Here is a 15,426-nt window from a genome sequence, read left to right as displayed (position 1 = left end):
TGATATGTGTGTTTATGTGTTGTTGATTTGTTACCTGCCAGCATTTGGGATACTCCCAATCCAAGTCCAATCCGTCGAAATGATATTTCTCAATGAACTCTACTACGTTGGTGACGAAGCGGGCTCTAGATGATGGACTGTTGACCAATCTCGAATATTTGTCTCCGAGTGAATCATTCCATCCTCCGATAGCTATGACCACTTTTTTTCCTTTGGCTCTCAGTGCAGTTACTTTTCCATAGAAATCTAATGAAACAAATACAAAGTGGATGAAAAGTTTGTACCAAATTACAATTGCTATCAAAAAAATTTGGATGTGACCAACCCATGACTTTATCTATGTATTTGACGAATATAAGAAGGTCATAAAACAAAATTCGATAACTCAACATATATGTACATACACGTTCACACATACCGGTTATGAGAGAATTTTCGATGCAAATTTAGAGAAACTTACACCAGACAAAAGTTCTACTTCCGGCTGTCGGATTTTGTTCGAAATTTTTTTATTACTTAAAATCACTATAATTAATATGCACATTAAATATTAAGAAAATTATAATTTTTTAATACTGAAACATTGTTTTAAAAAAAAATACTACTTCCGGTTTACGAATTCTGACCAAAGCCTTATCAGCTCTAAGTTAGTACATAAAGAATACAAATACAAATTTTCAGCATGATACGTTCAGGGTTGTGGAAAGAATCGTGATCACAAAAAGAGGAAAAAGTCCTACTTCCGGTTTATTAAATTTAGTGATTTTTCCTTTACATCACATTGATACAAGATGCTTAATTTTTTCATGAAGAGCACAGTAAACTGCCACTTCCAGTTGACGGATGCTTACTAAATTTTTTTAAGCAACTTGTTATTAAGCTTAAACTTCTAGATATGAAATTTCAGTTCAATAAACCAAAAGGTTTCTGAGAAAAATAAAAAAAACCTCGATTCTCTAGAGTAAAAGTACTAATTCCGGTTCAAGTAAAAAATATTAGGGTATAAAATTTATAATTTCTATTACATGTAAAAAAATTTCAGTCTGATTCGGTTAGTGGCTTGGGAGATAATTGAATTCAAAAACTTAAAAAAAAGAGGATACCTATAAGGGGAGGTACCATTTCCGGTCAATTAAAAAATTTACGTCATATCGATAAGAATTTCAGTAACCCATACTAAGTTTCAATTCAATAGGACTAACGGTGTTCGAAAAATCCTCAAATTACACTGACACAGACACACACACATCTCTTCTAGATCATGAAAACGTGATCAGTGATCGATTCTGAGTTCAAATCAGTCAAAATCTCGAGTTTAAATTTTCGCATGATCACAAAACTTCATCTATTGTTACTACGTACATATGTACATGTAGATAAACTAATTAATGAAAAGTTCGTACTAAATTATAGTTCCTCTCAAAAAATGCATTTTTAATATCCCATCAGCTCAACTCTACCACATATTCTATTAATATTACCATTATCAATATCAGCCCAGGAGTCATGCGGGGTGATAGTCAACTTTGTAGAATCGAGCACGGCGAAACCATAAGCAATGTGCGTACAAAGATCAGCGTCAATATCCTCAGGACCATACTTTCCTTCGCCTTGTCTGCACAAATTCAGAACACAACCATATAAAAACCCATTTAAAACTTCATAAACATTGTCATTGTATAATATTGTGCATACCTGTACCAAGCCCAGTTAGTGAAGTAGCACACAACCATTAAATCAGACGGTTTTGTTATAACTGTTGGTTTTTGAGTTGTGGCTACTGGTTTTGGTGGTGCCGATGGGGCAGAAGTCACAGGAACTGGAGGAACTCCAGCTTCAGGTGATCCAGGTTTACATTTAGTATTAGAAGGCCAGTCGCAGTGATCCTACAATAGTAAAACAAAAACTTAATTACATCTGTAGGAATATAGCACGACTTGTGCTATTACGAATCAAAACCAATGATCTCATCATCGATCTTGTACAAACATGCATAACTCAAGAGCAACGACCCCCTCGACCATTCCAGAAGAAAGAGTTCATCGCTCGATCGTAAAACGAACGAAACCCAACAGTGATGTCATCATGCAACCGCGACACATGTCCTGAAAAGTCGTTTACGCGTGGCACGCTGACCCCATAGCTATAAACCACGCGTGTACCGAGCACGCGCCTCGAAAATAGGTCAACACGTGTCTCTAAAACACGTGTCCTGGAAACGAAGACAAAGCGTCTGCACACGGCACGCCTCAAGCCAGAACGTATATAAAGCGACGCACCAGCTCCCGACACCAGAGTGAACCTTTGGAGTTCAACCAGCTCACTTCTCCGAAGCTCAACCTCTTAGTACATACAATAACCATTGTAACAATTGAACAAAAATAAACGATCCTCTTACAAACACAAACGGTGTTTTCTTAGACCGGGACACGGTCAACACACTTGTCCCGCGTACTAAACATCTTTATACATTACTATTAATTTAATTATTAATAAAATCAACATGATTCTTACATTATTCCAGTATAGATTAGCAGGACAGCTCTGCACTTGAAGCACTCCATTATTACACAAATAGTATTTGTTGCAATCCATAGGATCCGCTGAGAAGATTTTTCCACCACATGGTTGGCCAGACAGTGAAACCTAAAATTGAACCGTTACATTAGTTATAAACTACTTAAGAACCACATTTGAAATTAAATGTAATTGCTTACAGTTCCGGGTCGAGATCCGGTTGATGGAGGTTGTGTAGCGATGGGTCTTTGTGTTGTGGCTACTGCTGGTCTCATTGTCGATGCTATTGCTGGTTTTTGAGTTGTGATCTCTGGAGGAGGTGTTGGAACCATCACTCCTGAAATTTTCAAGAGTTTCATATTAAATATGTGTGCTTTGTTAAAGTCAAACCAAACCAAAAGTAATCAAAAATCAATACCTGTAGCGGTTTCGAGTTGACACTTAGGTTGTGGAGTCTTCAATCTTCCAAGTTCTCTCGAAGCAGCACTGAGTAGTGGTGATTTTTCACATCCGCATATTCCACGGAAGTCGTCGAGATCCAGCGCCCAGACCATTCCTCCTCCGAGTCCCATGGCTTTGATGTATGAACTCTGGAATTATATTTCTTGGTGTAATATTGAGTGCACATTTACAATACTTCTCAAAATGTAAAGTTATGTGAACCCAACATAAGAAAAAGTTGAAATGGAAAATAAAAACAGTACTTTTTTTATAAAACTGGGATATATACAAGAATACTTTTGAAATTTATAAAAATAAAAGTCTTGGAATGGAACAGGACACTTTCAAAAAGGCAAAATAATCGGTGCTAATATAAAGTACTAGCATTTATTCAACTTTCTAAAAAATCTTTCCTCACCTTATGTCTAATCATTGGAACATCATCAAAGGACACCCACTGATCTCCTTTGTAAGCATAAGGACCCATTCGTCCTCTGGGATCTCGTACAACATTCCAGTTTTGTCTTTGTACACGTTCACAAATCTGAAATGATTTATTATTAAATGAAATGTTTAAAAGCAAACGTGAAATAAAACTCTTGCTAACACCAAAACATACCTCATAGTAAGCCAAGAATCCTCTCGCTCTCGTAAAATCACCAGCTTCTCCACCACCATAAGTTGGAGTGTTCAAACCATTGTTCTCAGACATAGACAAAGAGAACGACTGCCCATACAGAGACAATCCCAACACTAACTTAGACCGGGATGCTCCGCGAGACAACCAATGATGAATGGTGTAATTCTAAAAATTCAACACATTTAATCATACAAATCATCACTTACATTTTTATAGACTATATAATAAGCAAACAATTCACTTACAACATTGAAATGTTCATCAGCGTCTTCCGGGTGAGCGTACATAGGAGCGACATGTCCAGTCTTCTTATCCCACTGTCCATGATAATCGTAGGTCATAACAGCAATCCAATCAAGATTTTGAGAGAGAACAGGCACATCATATCCTAAAAATTAAAATATTAAACTTCAATGGATCCAATATCATACATATTAACATGAAATAAAATGTATGTATATGTACCGGCATCAATGACTTTTCTGTTGGGTGATACAGCAGCTGTCAACAACAAGTTTTTGGGTTTGAAAGCTTGCCTCAACTCTTTCACCAAGGCAGAGAATCCATCCTTGTCAGAAGCAGGTCCTTTATTACATTCAACCTATAAAATACACACAAATTAAATTCTGATTGTATTACATAAATAATTGTATTGTTGCGTAGGGGTGGGTTGGGGATCCAAATGAAAGGCCAAAGTTGCTTCACAGCATTTATTGAATGATTCAGGAGGTCCACGCGCAGCCAGCGCTCGTTTCAGAATGATCTGATATGACCTAAGTACCTCCTTATGAAGGACAAGTTGCTAACCACAGCTTCTACAATCCGTTTATATATCTATTGTATCGGCACGTACAGTTTTAAGTGAGTCTCACACTCTCACGCTCTCAGAGTTCCAGGAATTCTACCGACCACTTAGAGTCCCGCTAGGCCAATTCCGGGGTCTCCATTGTTAGCCCCCGAATGCACTTTAGGTAGCGGATAATTCCCATAATGTCCCCACGTTACAGTATTATAATCAGAGAAATACTTACTTGCCAGCATACTGGGTATTCCCAATCCAAATCAAGTCCATCAAAGTTGTTCTGCAGGACGAATTCAAGGACTTGAACGACAAACTTTCTTCGAGCTGATGGACTGTTTACCAATCTGCTGTATTTATCTCCAGCTGAATCGTTCCAACCGCCCAAAGCCAAGAGTACTTTGACTCCCTTGGATCTCATAGCTGTGACCTTTTCGTAGAATTCTAAGATTTTCATCAAACGGTTAGTTCTTATTTTTAGTTAAATTTAATAATTATGAATATGGTATAAATACATGTACTTACTGTTATCGAGATCTGCCCAAGAATCGTGTGGTTTGACAATCAGATTTTGCGCATCCAATACAGCGAAACCATACAATATATGGGTGCATAAAGATGGATCTATATCACCAGGAAGATATTTGCCAGTGCCTTGTCTGAAATTTCAGCATATTATATAAAAATTGTATGAAGAAGAATGGATATAAAAAAGCCTAAAAGGATATTATTGACTTCATGGTAGCCCATTTTTTCCGCTATATAAAAGTACATTAAATATTGTAGCATTATTTTTTGAAGATAATTTAGACATACCTATACCAAGCCCAGTTGGTGAAGTAGCAAACAACTTTGTAATCAGACACTTCATCGCTTGCATCTTCCCCTGATTCTTCTTCTGACTCTACACTTTCAACTTCTCCGGGCATTAATTCTTCTCCGGGCATCAATTCTTCTCCAGGCATTAATTCTTCTCCTTCTTCTTCTTCTTCAGCAACGACAGGTTCGATCGGTGGTTTCATTTCAACAGGTCGCTCTGTTGGCTTCTCTACTGGCATTTGAACTGGTTTTTCAGTCACCCACGACGGTACATCTTGTGACACCCCAGAATCTTTCAGGACATCATGGATTGCGTTCAGTAGTGGATGTACTCCTTCTCCACAACTGTACATTTCGAAAAATTAGTACCCAAATTTTCATTCTAAGTTGAAAAAATATGAATATCACTTACGTATTTTTGAAGTCGTCCAAATCAAGAGCCCATATCATGGCACCACCCAAGTTCATATCTTTGACAAATTGTGACTTCTTTCTGATCATAGCCTTGTCATCGTATCCAACCCACTGATCGCCCTTATAAGCATAAGGACCCATTCGACCCTCTTCATCTTGCACCACGGTCCATTGTTGGTTTCTAACCTTGTCGCAAATCTAAAATTTGACACATGGTTATAGACCAGCTCTTGGCAAATATTTAACAAACATACATTTACATGTAGAAATTCTATTTACTTCATAATATGAAAGGAATCCTGCAGAGCGAGTGTATTCGCCAGCTTGTCCTCCAGCTCTAGCAGGTACATTCAGACCTTTCTTATCCTTATTCGCCAACAGATCTGCAGGTGTATCCCAGCTTGTGCCCAAAGTGAACGATTGACCATAGAAAGGCATACCCATGACTAATTTCCTAGGATGAGCACCGAGTGATATCCAATAGTTCATGGAATAGTTCTGAAAATTCAATCCAACTTAATAAAAGGACTCAAAATTATATCGCTACTTATTTTTAGACATATTTTTACCGAATTGAAGTATTTGTTATCATCATCGGGATGGTAGTAGAGTGAAGACAAGTGTCCAGTCTTCTTATCCCACTGACCGCGGTAATCGTAAGTCATGACTGCGATCCAATCCATGTCTTCGGCGATGGCAGCTACATCATATCCAGCATCGATGATCGTCTTACTAGCTGATACGGCTGCTGAAAGCAACAAACCCTTCGGTTTGAAAGCAACACTCAGCTCGTGCACCCAAGCTGTGAAAGCTGCCTTATCTGTATCAGGTCCTTTGGAGCAATCAGTCTGAAAAACAACCAAAGTGTCATTGACAAATCCTAAATTAACTTAAAATCGGTCTGGGACTTGGAACATTGTCTCACCTGCCAGCAAGTTGGGTACTCCCAATCCAAATCTAATCCATCAAAGTTGTGCTTAATAAGGAATTCGAGAACGTGGTTATTGAAACGAGCTCTAGCCGCAGCACTGTTGACCAATCTGCTGTATTTATCTCCAGCTGAATCATTCCATCCTCCAAGAGCCAAGGAAACTTTGACGCCCTTCTTCTTATAAGCAGTGACACGCTCGTAGAATTCTAAAAAACCACATCGTTTCAATAGTTTGAGATATAAAATGCTGGATCTTAAATTGAACTCCTATACTTACTATTATCAAAATCAGCCCAGGAGTCATGAGCTTTGACTATAAGATTTTCAAAGTCCAAGACTGCAAAACCGTATACGACGTGCGTGCAAAGTTTAGAATTGATGTCTTCGGGTACATACTTTCCGATTCCTCTTCTGTACCAAGCCCAATTAGTGAAGTAGCATACTACTTTGTAATATCCTGACAGTGGTTCTATGTTGCTGGCCTCTGTGGTGGTCGTCGTAGTAGTTGCAACAGTAGGTGGTGTCCACATTGGATTTTGAGTCGGAGCTGGTCCACCAGAACTAGTTGGAATTTCTGGACGTACTTCTGGAACAGATGCATCAGGCCCTAAGCCGCTCGAAGTTTCGTCGCATTTGGCACTGTCAGGCCAGTCGCATATATTTCTATCCTATAATTTCACAAATAAAGTTGAAGTAGACGAATATTTGATATGGAACCTTGATATGGTCTGATATGGAACATACCTTATTCCAATGAAGACCTGGACTGCACTGGAACGCTTGGAATATGCCCCACTGGCACAATTGATATTGCGCACAATCTCCTGGGTACGCCGAGAATAAGCCTTCTTGGCATGGTGCATCTGTTGAATTGAGAAATAAAGCTTTATAATGATCAAAATGAGACGGGATGGGATGAAATGCCATCTCGCTACTTATTTCTTAAAGCTTTTAACCCCATATTAACTTAGACAGTCTTGTGGGTCTGGTTATGAAGCCCACATATAAAACAATAATCCTAAAGATTTATAGATCGTAGAGATCCCTACATACACTGTTTGTATTGAAGATAGCAATTCAATATAGGAAGACAAAATTAAAGAAAAGTACTTATATAATAATACTCACTCAAAACTGCAGCAACTTTCTTAAACGTGGCACCATTATTCTTGCAAGTGGTCTTCGATGCATAGTCACACATGGTCTCATCTTGATTCCAGATCAATCCAGGCGCGCAGACTTGAGCAATGAGTCTATTGTTAACGCAAATGTTGAACATGTCACATTCATTGTGGGCATAGTAAGCTCCGTTATCGCATGCCTGTAACCCAAAAGATCACACATCAAACCAAAGTTCAGAAATCAAGCACATTATTCAACCAAAAATTAACCGACCATTTGCGGAGGCTTCGTTGGCTTCTTGTGAGGATGGTGATGGTGATGATGATCACCCATGGGTTTTCTCGTTGGTTTATTGTGGGTGGTAGTCTCTTGACGTTGGGTCGTAGTCGTGGTAGGGGTCCATCGCGTTGTTGTGTGCATCGGCCTGTGTGTAGTCATCTCCACTTTGACAGGGAAGGTTGCAGGAGTTGAAGTCATCATGCTCATTCCTAAACAGTTCATATTTAGTTCTGAGCTCATTTTGAGTGTAATTCAGAAAAAAAAGATTAATGCGTTACCTCCATTGCTTATACATTGTGCAGCAGTTGGCCAATCGCAAAGCATAGCAGCTGCATTCCAATGTAATCCTGGAGCACACTGTTGACGCTTTTTCTCACCTCCTGCACATATTAGGTATGTTGTGCAACTACCAGGATCCGAACTGTATGTCCCGACTGAGCATGGCTCTCCGGATCCACCTAAAATATATTTAAGTTAACAAAAATACTTTCATTTTGTATTTCGCAGATTTTGAGTATTATTCACCTTGTACAGCTGTAGTGGGAGGTTTTGATGTGGTGGTAGGTCTAGCTGTAGTGGTAGGTCTTGCTGTAGTAGTAGCTCTAGTCGTAGTAATAATAGGTTTTGGTGTAGTCGTAGTGGTGGTAGAAGTAGCCCACCAGGGAGTGGTAGTCGTTTTGGCAGTGGTAGTTGTAGTGGTTGTCTTCTCAGGAGTCCACCAAGGAGACGTTGTAGTAGATGGTGTTTGGGTCCATTGAGTTGTCATACTAGCTCCTGTGAAATATTGACTCTTAGCACTGATATCTTAGATAGTATATTGAATTATAATAGTATATTTAATATAAGGACCTGCGTCAAAGATGGTAGTGATCACTGGTGGAGCTGGAGTACTTGGTGTTGGTGGACGTTCGCATGAAGAACTTGGTGGAACAGGTGTAATTCTACCCAAAGCTCTGTTAGCAGCTCTAAGCAATGGGAAAGGTTCAGCACAGCACACATTGCTAAAATCGTCTAAGTCTATAGTCCAAGCTACGAATCCCCCGAGTCCCTGTTCCTTTGCATACATGACCTTTTCAGTAATGGATTTTGGATCTTCGTATCCGACCCACTGGTCTCTGTTGTAGGCATAAGGACCAGCTCCGTTCTGCATTCCAGTTTGCCATCTCAGATTCTTCACTCGGTCGCAAATTTCATAATAGGCCAACATGCCAGGTTGTTTGGTAAGATCGCCTGGAGTGCCGGGTCCAACCGCTGAAGATCCTGGAGTGTTGGATCTTGTAGTTCCTCCAAGTTGAAACGTTTGTCCGTAGAAGGCAAGTCCAATTAACAATTTATCGGCAGGTGCTCCTTTTGATATTAAATATTTAATGGCAAAGTCCTAGAACACACAATTGTTTGCATTAGTTTAAACTCAAATTTGAATTTATATCGTTGACGTATCAGATACTGACTGCTGTATATTGAGGATATCTATCTCCAGGACGAGCATATAAAGGACTTCCATGTGACACTACTGATTCCCAACCACCATGATAGTCGAACGCCATGACCCACAAGTAATCTGCATCGCGTCCGATCGACGCAAGGTCGTATGCGACATCTATCACTTCTTTATATCCAGAAACTGCCACACCTAGTTCCATTTTAGGAGTTTGTTTCTTGAATTCTGCTGCCAATTCCTATCAAATACTCCAAATTAGAAAATTCCAAGCAGGACTAGTAATAAACAGATGCACTTTAACTCACTTGAATCAATTTAGCAAAATTGGCTTTGTCTGAAACTGGTCCTTTAGCACAATTGCTCTGCCAGCACTTGGGATAATTCCAGTCAAATTGTACGCCTCCAAAGTTATGACGACGCAAGAAAGCCATCAAATTGGTTACGAAAGTGCGTCTCGATGATCCTGAAGACACCATTCGACTATATTTGTCTCCAGCAGAATCGGTCCATCCTCCGAGACCCAGAAGCACTTTGACATCATCCAAAGAAGTCACTCTGGCGTACAAATCTAAAAAAAAAAAACAAATCCATCAAATTATACATGTACTTCAATGACGATTCACTTTTTAAGTTCAATGATATATTACTAACTGTTATCAATATCAGCCCAAGGATCAAACTCCTTAGCGATAAGCTTGTCAGGATCCAAAGATGCATATGCGTACACCACATGAGTACAGAGACGTTGGTCTATATATTCAGGTACAGCTTTTGCGTCTCCTTTTCTGTAGAACGACCAATTTGTGTAGTAGCAAACTGCTCGCTTAGTTTCAGCGGCTGCAATGATTAAAATTGGGATTGGATCAAAAACAATCTAATGGAATCTTGTCTCAGTCTATCAAATACAACACAAACCTTTTGTGGATTGCTTAAATTGGCCGTAGTAATCTTGATTGAGATCTTTGACTTTGAAAGTATCCACATGTTGGTCATCTTGGAAAAGGTTTTGCAAACTCTGTCCAGGTAAGCACATGGAAGGATCCATCACTCTATAATGATTAATATTTAATTTGATTCATATTCATATTTGATAAGTTTTTTACTGAGTTAATTTGTTTTACCTGCAAATGGATGCTGTGGTATCGTACAAAGTGCCTTCATGGCAGTGTAGTCTATACTTCATTCCACGTTTGCACATAAAATAGCTTGCACAGCTTTTTGGGTCAGACATAAGTCCGTCTTCCAAATCGCAAGACCCGATTGATTTCAATCTATTGCCTCCATCCATTACTGGTCTTTCTGTATATAAACAAGCATATGTATTATGAGAGTGAAATTTCATTTAAAAAATATCTCCAACTGATAAATAATATATCTGATTTATCGACTGTAGAGGTGGCCATCTACAATACCTACATATGTATTAATGTACTTATCGAATCTGGCGATTTTGATTTACCTACATCTGTATCTGGTAAATGTGCATACTGACTGAATACTTTAAAGTTCTCCTGCTATTTTCATATATAACTTCTATTGAAATAAGAATTTTATAACTTGCCTCTAAGAGTGTTCGATAGAGCGGTAAGCAAAGGCCAAGGTTGACCACAAAGCCCTCTAAAATCATCCATATCTGCTGCCCAAACGGCTCCTCCAGCTAATCCCATCTTCTTCACATAATTCATCTATAATTGTACATGGATTAACATTAAATATTTGCACTCGCTCGAATTTGAAATTATCAAAATAAGCCAATAAATCATCAACATGTGTCTTCGGTAAGAATTTAAACACAAATTTGATCAGTAATTTATTTGTACAATTAGCATGACTTTGTCAACAGTGACGCCATTGGAATTTGAACTCAAATGAAAAACACACTAACTTTGCTGATGATGGAGTCTTTGTCATCGTAGCTGATCCACTGGTCTCCTCGAGTTATGTATGGACTTCCAACTTCGTCGTGCTTCTTGATCCAATCGTTCGAGTCTTCGTTGTTGCAAATCTAAAAATATAAACAACCATTTTATTGGCTATGCTCGATTTGGTGTGTATGTATATTGGAAAATGAGCTAAATATAATACCTCAAAGTAAGCCAGCATTCCTTTCGTTTGAGTGTATTCTCCTTCATCTCCAGGACCAATTGCCCTACTTCCGGGCCAGTTGTTAGCTGGATTCTCCAACTTGACTGATCTTCCAAAAAGTGGTACTCCTAAGACTATCTTCGAAGCAGGCATTCCTTGTCTTAACCAATATTTGACGGCATAATCCTAGAATTGACGGAACATTTTAGAATTCAAAACTACAAAAATATCAAATTTTGAACAATCACTAAAACTTACCACATTATAGAAGTTATCAGTTCCAGAACCATCTCTGGGTCTGGGCCATAATGGCGCATGATGATCTGCTACAGCACAACTTTCCCTCTCTGCTCTGAGATCGAATGCTTCAATGGTTATCCATTCTACATATTGATTTATAGCCGTAACATTATATCCATCTTCTATTCTAAATCTGCAAATATATAAAACTCATATGTAAGTTCAATTTAACTTTTCTTTTACAATATTAGGTTTGCTTTTTTACCTTGAAGCTGGAACAGCCATGCTCACGATCAAGTTTTCAGGATCGAATGCTTCTTTCATCTCTTTAAGCAACATTACAAGATTATTCTTATCTGATGAGTTACCTCCGAAGTCTTCAGCTCCTGCAAAATCATTGAACCATTAAAAATCACATTTTCCTTGACCGATTCATTCAACGGTTTAAGCACTTACCAGGATACTGCCAATGCAGATCAATACCATCAAATCCATTCTGCTTACAGAATTCAATAGCATTTTTGATGAAATCAGCCCTTCTAGAATACATAGACGCTAACTGAGACAATCTTCTGGCGCTGGCCCATCTATCTCCTCCAACTGAGATCAAAACTTTCAAATCTAACTGCTGCCTTTTCAAACCTGTCACCATCCTATAACCACCTGGAAATGCACACTCAAATCAATTCCTTAAAGATTTGAATAACTTGAAGTATATAGTTCTAAACAAACCTTGGATGATGTCATATTCCCTGTCATTGGGCATTAGCGAGAACGTTTCAGGGTGTAGAGTAGCAAAAGCATACAAGACGTGGGTACAAACTGGCGGGAGAGAAGCTGAAGAAAAGGACAAAGGTGCCCTTCTGTACGAAGACCAACTTTCGATATAGCAAGCTACTATTGGTTCTCTGATGTGGCTGTTCAGTCTCAAATGGCGTGCTGCATCAATTTTTTTTGTTATGGTATTTGATTTAGTATCGTCTTCAGATATTATTTTTAACCCTTTGAATGGCTCACCTCTATTTGAATTTGAATTATCATCTGATGTGAAGCGGCCGTAGCGTGATTGCTTGACTATCTGCTGGTAAGCGTTGTCCACTCGAAATTGGTCGATTGGTCCACTGTAAAGTTAAACAGTTAAAAAGTGCACTGATGAATTATTCATCCATTTGGGTACTTATTGTTGGATGTGGGTCAAGGCCATTCGGTGCTACTTTAGGTACTTGGATCATGCGTCAAAATTGATGGGTTTGAATTATCTCAATGACTTAATGGGTTTCAAGGACAGTCAGATCATTATTCCTTAAAATTACATGTGGAGAGTGAGTAAAAAAAATGAATGGTTACAAATCTTAATCCAAATGATTCTTTTTTTAATTCTCGCTTAATCAATGGTTCTCGTTGATTTTACCTAAAGTGCTACGCGATCTTATGAAAGTTCCAATATGAGAAGAAAATCAAATTAAATTCGGTATTATTATTTTTTTATGACTTAAATTTGACAAAATTCAATTTTATGATTGTACCTACATATATTATGAGGTATAACTTGTTTGTTGAAAGTAGATCATTTTTTTTATTTTATAAGAATTTGACTCTAAGCAAGAAGCATATTATGAACTTTGCTCAGAACAACTGAAAATGTTGAAAAAAAAAACAGAAATTCTTATATGTAATTTAAATTACATTGAAAGAATTCTTATTTTTTTAAGATCAAAGTTCACAACATCATAGATTTTCCATCTTTATTTAAAATTTATGGTTGTTTATTTTTCATGTCATTTTATCACAAAATGCTATTTATTAGTTACAAAGCTGGACCAAATTCAATTCATACCATAAGAATGAACTAAGAATGTTCAAAAACAAAAGTCTAACTACGAATAGAATCAATCCATTATATTCAGACTTTCAAACTCCTAGCTCATTCTATTGATATCTATCTACTGTACAACTTAAGATTTGGTCCACATCTATTGTTATATACATATATTCGATTATCCGTGCACATTAAACCACATAAACAAATATACATTTTCTACCACTTTGACCATCAATAATACAATGTTTCATGCTCCAAAATGGATCTCAAGCGATACATCTATCAAGCACATTCGATTGTTAGAACTAATTTGTGCTACAATTGAGTAGAAGAGAATTAGGTGTGTTACTACAAACGTGCAAGACCGCAATAGATACGTCTCGAATCACACTAGGGAGTATTTGTTGAGTGCAAGAGGATACAATGAAAGAAAGAGTAGTTGCTCAATTGCTTTTCAAGCCTTGGATTTATTTACTGGATTTATTCATGCTTTATAAAAACCTATACTGTGGTTGGTAAGCTGCGTAATTGTGAATCCAAGCTGCATCGCTATTGTACGGCTTGGCTGCTCCATAGTACTCGAACTTGATATTGGCACCACCTCGATTGTTGGCCAACTGGGAGAAGTGCTCGCGTTCTGATTCCGGAAGTTGGATCACATAGTGGTGCTTGTCTAAGTTTTGAGGTGCCTGAAACGACCAAACAAGAGTTTTAGAAGAAAAAGACCCAGAACAGCTGAAAATGAGATGTACCCAGAAGTATTCACCTGTTGGATTTTGTTCGGAGGCTTTTCATCCTTCTTATCCGAAGACCAAGGATCGATTCCTAATGATTCGAGCTCATCTGTCAGAGCGAAGAGATCATCGTCGTATGCTGGAGGACGTCTTTCGACAGCATCCCTCATCGGAATTCTCTCCCTCGGTGCTTCCACTCGCAAAAACCTGCATCATAGTAAGTTTTAGCAAGACATCTTTTGGTATTGTAGTATCTTTCTGTATTGCACTTACTTTGGGGGAATGCTCTCGACTGCGGCTCTCAAAGGTAGACGTCTTGAGCCGATTTCGTCGTTGTTGATGTTCATGGCATCCCTGAGGGCTGCCGATTGGATAGTCTGCTGCTCCACTGGAGAGCTTTCCACAGCATTCCTGTTGAATCCTCCTCTCAGGAGTGGAAACTCCCTCATGGACACATCCTGTCTCCTGCGAAGCGTCTTTGGCTGGACAACACCAGCCAAATGTACCACCACCAATAAAATGGTAGTGCCCTAGAACAAAGAAGACAAAACTTTAGTATAACTAAAAAAACGAATGCATATAAATAGAGTTTGTACGTGGTTTTTGTTTATAAACTTAAACATTCTTCTTTTACAATTACATATTCAATTGAAAATCAAACAAAATTTTATTAGTGGTTTGCGTCTTTGACATATTGTAAACAGTTGTTTTTTCCTTCTGAAGATGTCACTCAAAATATTTTCATTGAAAAACATTTTATGTTTAAATTTTGAACGTACATTGTAAATACAAGCCGTTACATTTGAAAATACCGAAAGTCCAATTTTCAGTTCCAAAAACACTATTTCTGTTTGATTTAATTCACAAATTGTTATCACCCCTTTTAATTAGATATGTCCATAATCTCGGAAAAGCAGAATAAACGTATTACAGACTACCAGCATCATATATAATCAGTGCCGTAGCGAGGCTATCGCAAATGGGTGAGTGCCAAGGGCGCAAGATGTGAGGGGCGCCAAAGGCCTCTTCCCTATCTTTTTTAATAAAACTTAACTTTTTATAATAAAAATTTAAGAAATCCTTCTTAAATTTGTGTTTTTGAAATATCCATTTGTATATAAAAACATACATACATAATACAT

General features: G+C 38.1%; 1 protein-coding gene across 1 annotated transcript in view; it reads right to left on the bottom strand.

Annotated features, from left to right (window-relative positions):
- The window catches only part of Cht10 (Chitinase 10), a 49,111-nt gene that overhangs the window by 1,610 nt on the left and 32,075 nt on the right, over positions 1 to 15,426 (bottom strand). The window contains exons 3-42 of the mRNA XM_077435880.1: positions 14,558 to 14,814; positions 14,317 to 14,491; positions 14,058 to 14,239; positions 12,746 to 12,849; positions 12,461 to 12,667; positions 12,185 to 12,391; positions 11,994 to 12,114; positions 11,747 to 11,921; positions 11,489 to 11,674; positions 11,289 to 11,408; positions 10,965 to 11,088; positions 10,525 to 10,702; positions 10,319 to 10,452; positions 10,055 to 10,240; positions 9,709 to 9,971; positions 9,414 to 9,641; positions 8,812 to 9,340; positions 8,488 to 8,736; positions 8,241 to 8,420; positions 7,957 to 8,171; positions 7,690 to 7,882; positions 7,306 to 7,424; positions 6,839 to 7,229; positions 6,556 to 6,767; positions 6,200 to 6,478; positions 5,910 to 6,128; positions 5,629 to 5,828; positions 5,214 to 5,561; positions 4,923 to 5,056; positions 4,630 to 4,841; positions 4,064 to 4,199; positions 3,844 to 3,986; positions 3,578 to 3,763; positions 3,377 to 3,502; positions 2,936 to 3,107; positions 2,718 to 2,854; positions 2,515 to 2,646; positions 1,696 to 1,886; positions 1,482 to 1,615; positions 35 to 246 (exon numbers count right to left, since the gene is read on the bottom strand). Of these exons, the coding sequence (XP_077292006.1) occupies positions 35 to 246; positions 1,482 to 1,615; positions 1,696 to 1,886; positions 2,515 to 2,646; positions 2,718 to 2,854; positions 2,936 to 3,107; positions 3,377 to 3,502; positions 3,578 to 3,763; positions 3,844 to 3,986; positions 4,064 to 4,199; positions 4,630 to 4,841; positions 4,923 to 5,056; positions 5,214 to 5,561; positions 5,629 to 5,828; positions 5,910 to 6,128; positions 6,200 to 6,478; positions 6,556 to 6,767; positions 6,839 to 7,229; positions 7,306 to 7,424; positions 7,690 to 7,882; positions 7,957 to 8,171; positions 8,241 to 8,420; positions 8,488 to 8,736; positions 8,812 to 9,340; positions 9,414 to 9,641; positions 9,709 to 9,971; positions 10,055 to 10,240; positions 10,319 to 10,452; positions 10,525 to 10,702; positions 10,965 to 11,088; positions 11,289 to 11,408; positions 11,489 to 11,674; positions 11,747 to 11,921; positions 11,994 to 12,114; positions 12,185 to 12,391; positions 12,461 to 12,667; positions 12,746 to 12,849; positions 14,058 to 14,239; positions 14,317 to 14,491; positions 14,558 to 14,814 (7,896 nt within the window). The remainder of the gene's footprint in view (positions 1 to 34; positions 247 to 1,481; positions 1,616 to 1,695; positions 1,887 to 2,514; positions 2,647 to 2,717; positions 2,855 to 2,935; positions 3,108 to 3,376; positions 3,503 to 3,577; positions 3,764 to 3,843; positions 3,987 to 4,063; positions 4,200 to 4,629; positions 4,842 to 4,922; positions 5,057 to 5,213; positions 5,562 to 5,628; positions 5,829 to 5,909; positions 6,129 to 6,199; positions 6,479 to 6,555; positions 6,768 to 6,838; positions 7,230 to 7,305; positions 7,425 to 7,689; positions 7,883 to 7,956; positions 8,172 to 8,240; positions 8,421 to 8,487; positions 8,737 to 8,811; positions 9,341 to 9,413; positions 9,642 to 9,708; positions 9,972 to 10,054; positions 10,241 to 10,318; positions 10,453 to 10,524; positions 10,703 to 10,964; positions 11,089 to 11,288; positions 11,409 to 11,488; positions 11,675 to 11,746; positions 11,922 to 11,993; positions 12,115 to 12,184; positions 12,392 to 12,460; positions 12,668 to 12,745; positions 12,850 to 14,057; positions 14,240 to 14,316; positions 14,492 to 14,557; positions 14,815 to 15,426) is intronic.

Source organism: Arctopsyche grandis, chromosome 8 (assembly GCF_051622035.1).
Source record: "Arctopsyche grandis isolate Sample6627 chromosome 8, ASM5162203v2, whole genome shotgun sequence".
Lineage (NCBI taxonomy): Eukaryota > Metazoa > Arthropoda > Insecta > Trichoptera > Hydropsychidae > Arctopsyche > Arctopsyche grandis.
The sequence above is the reverse complement of the archived record's forward strand: the minus strand, read 5'-3'. Positions and strand labels throughout refer to the sequence as shown.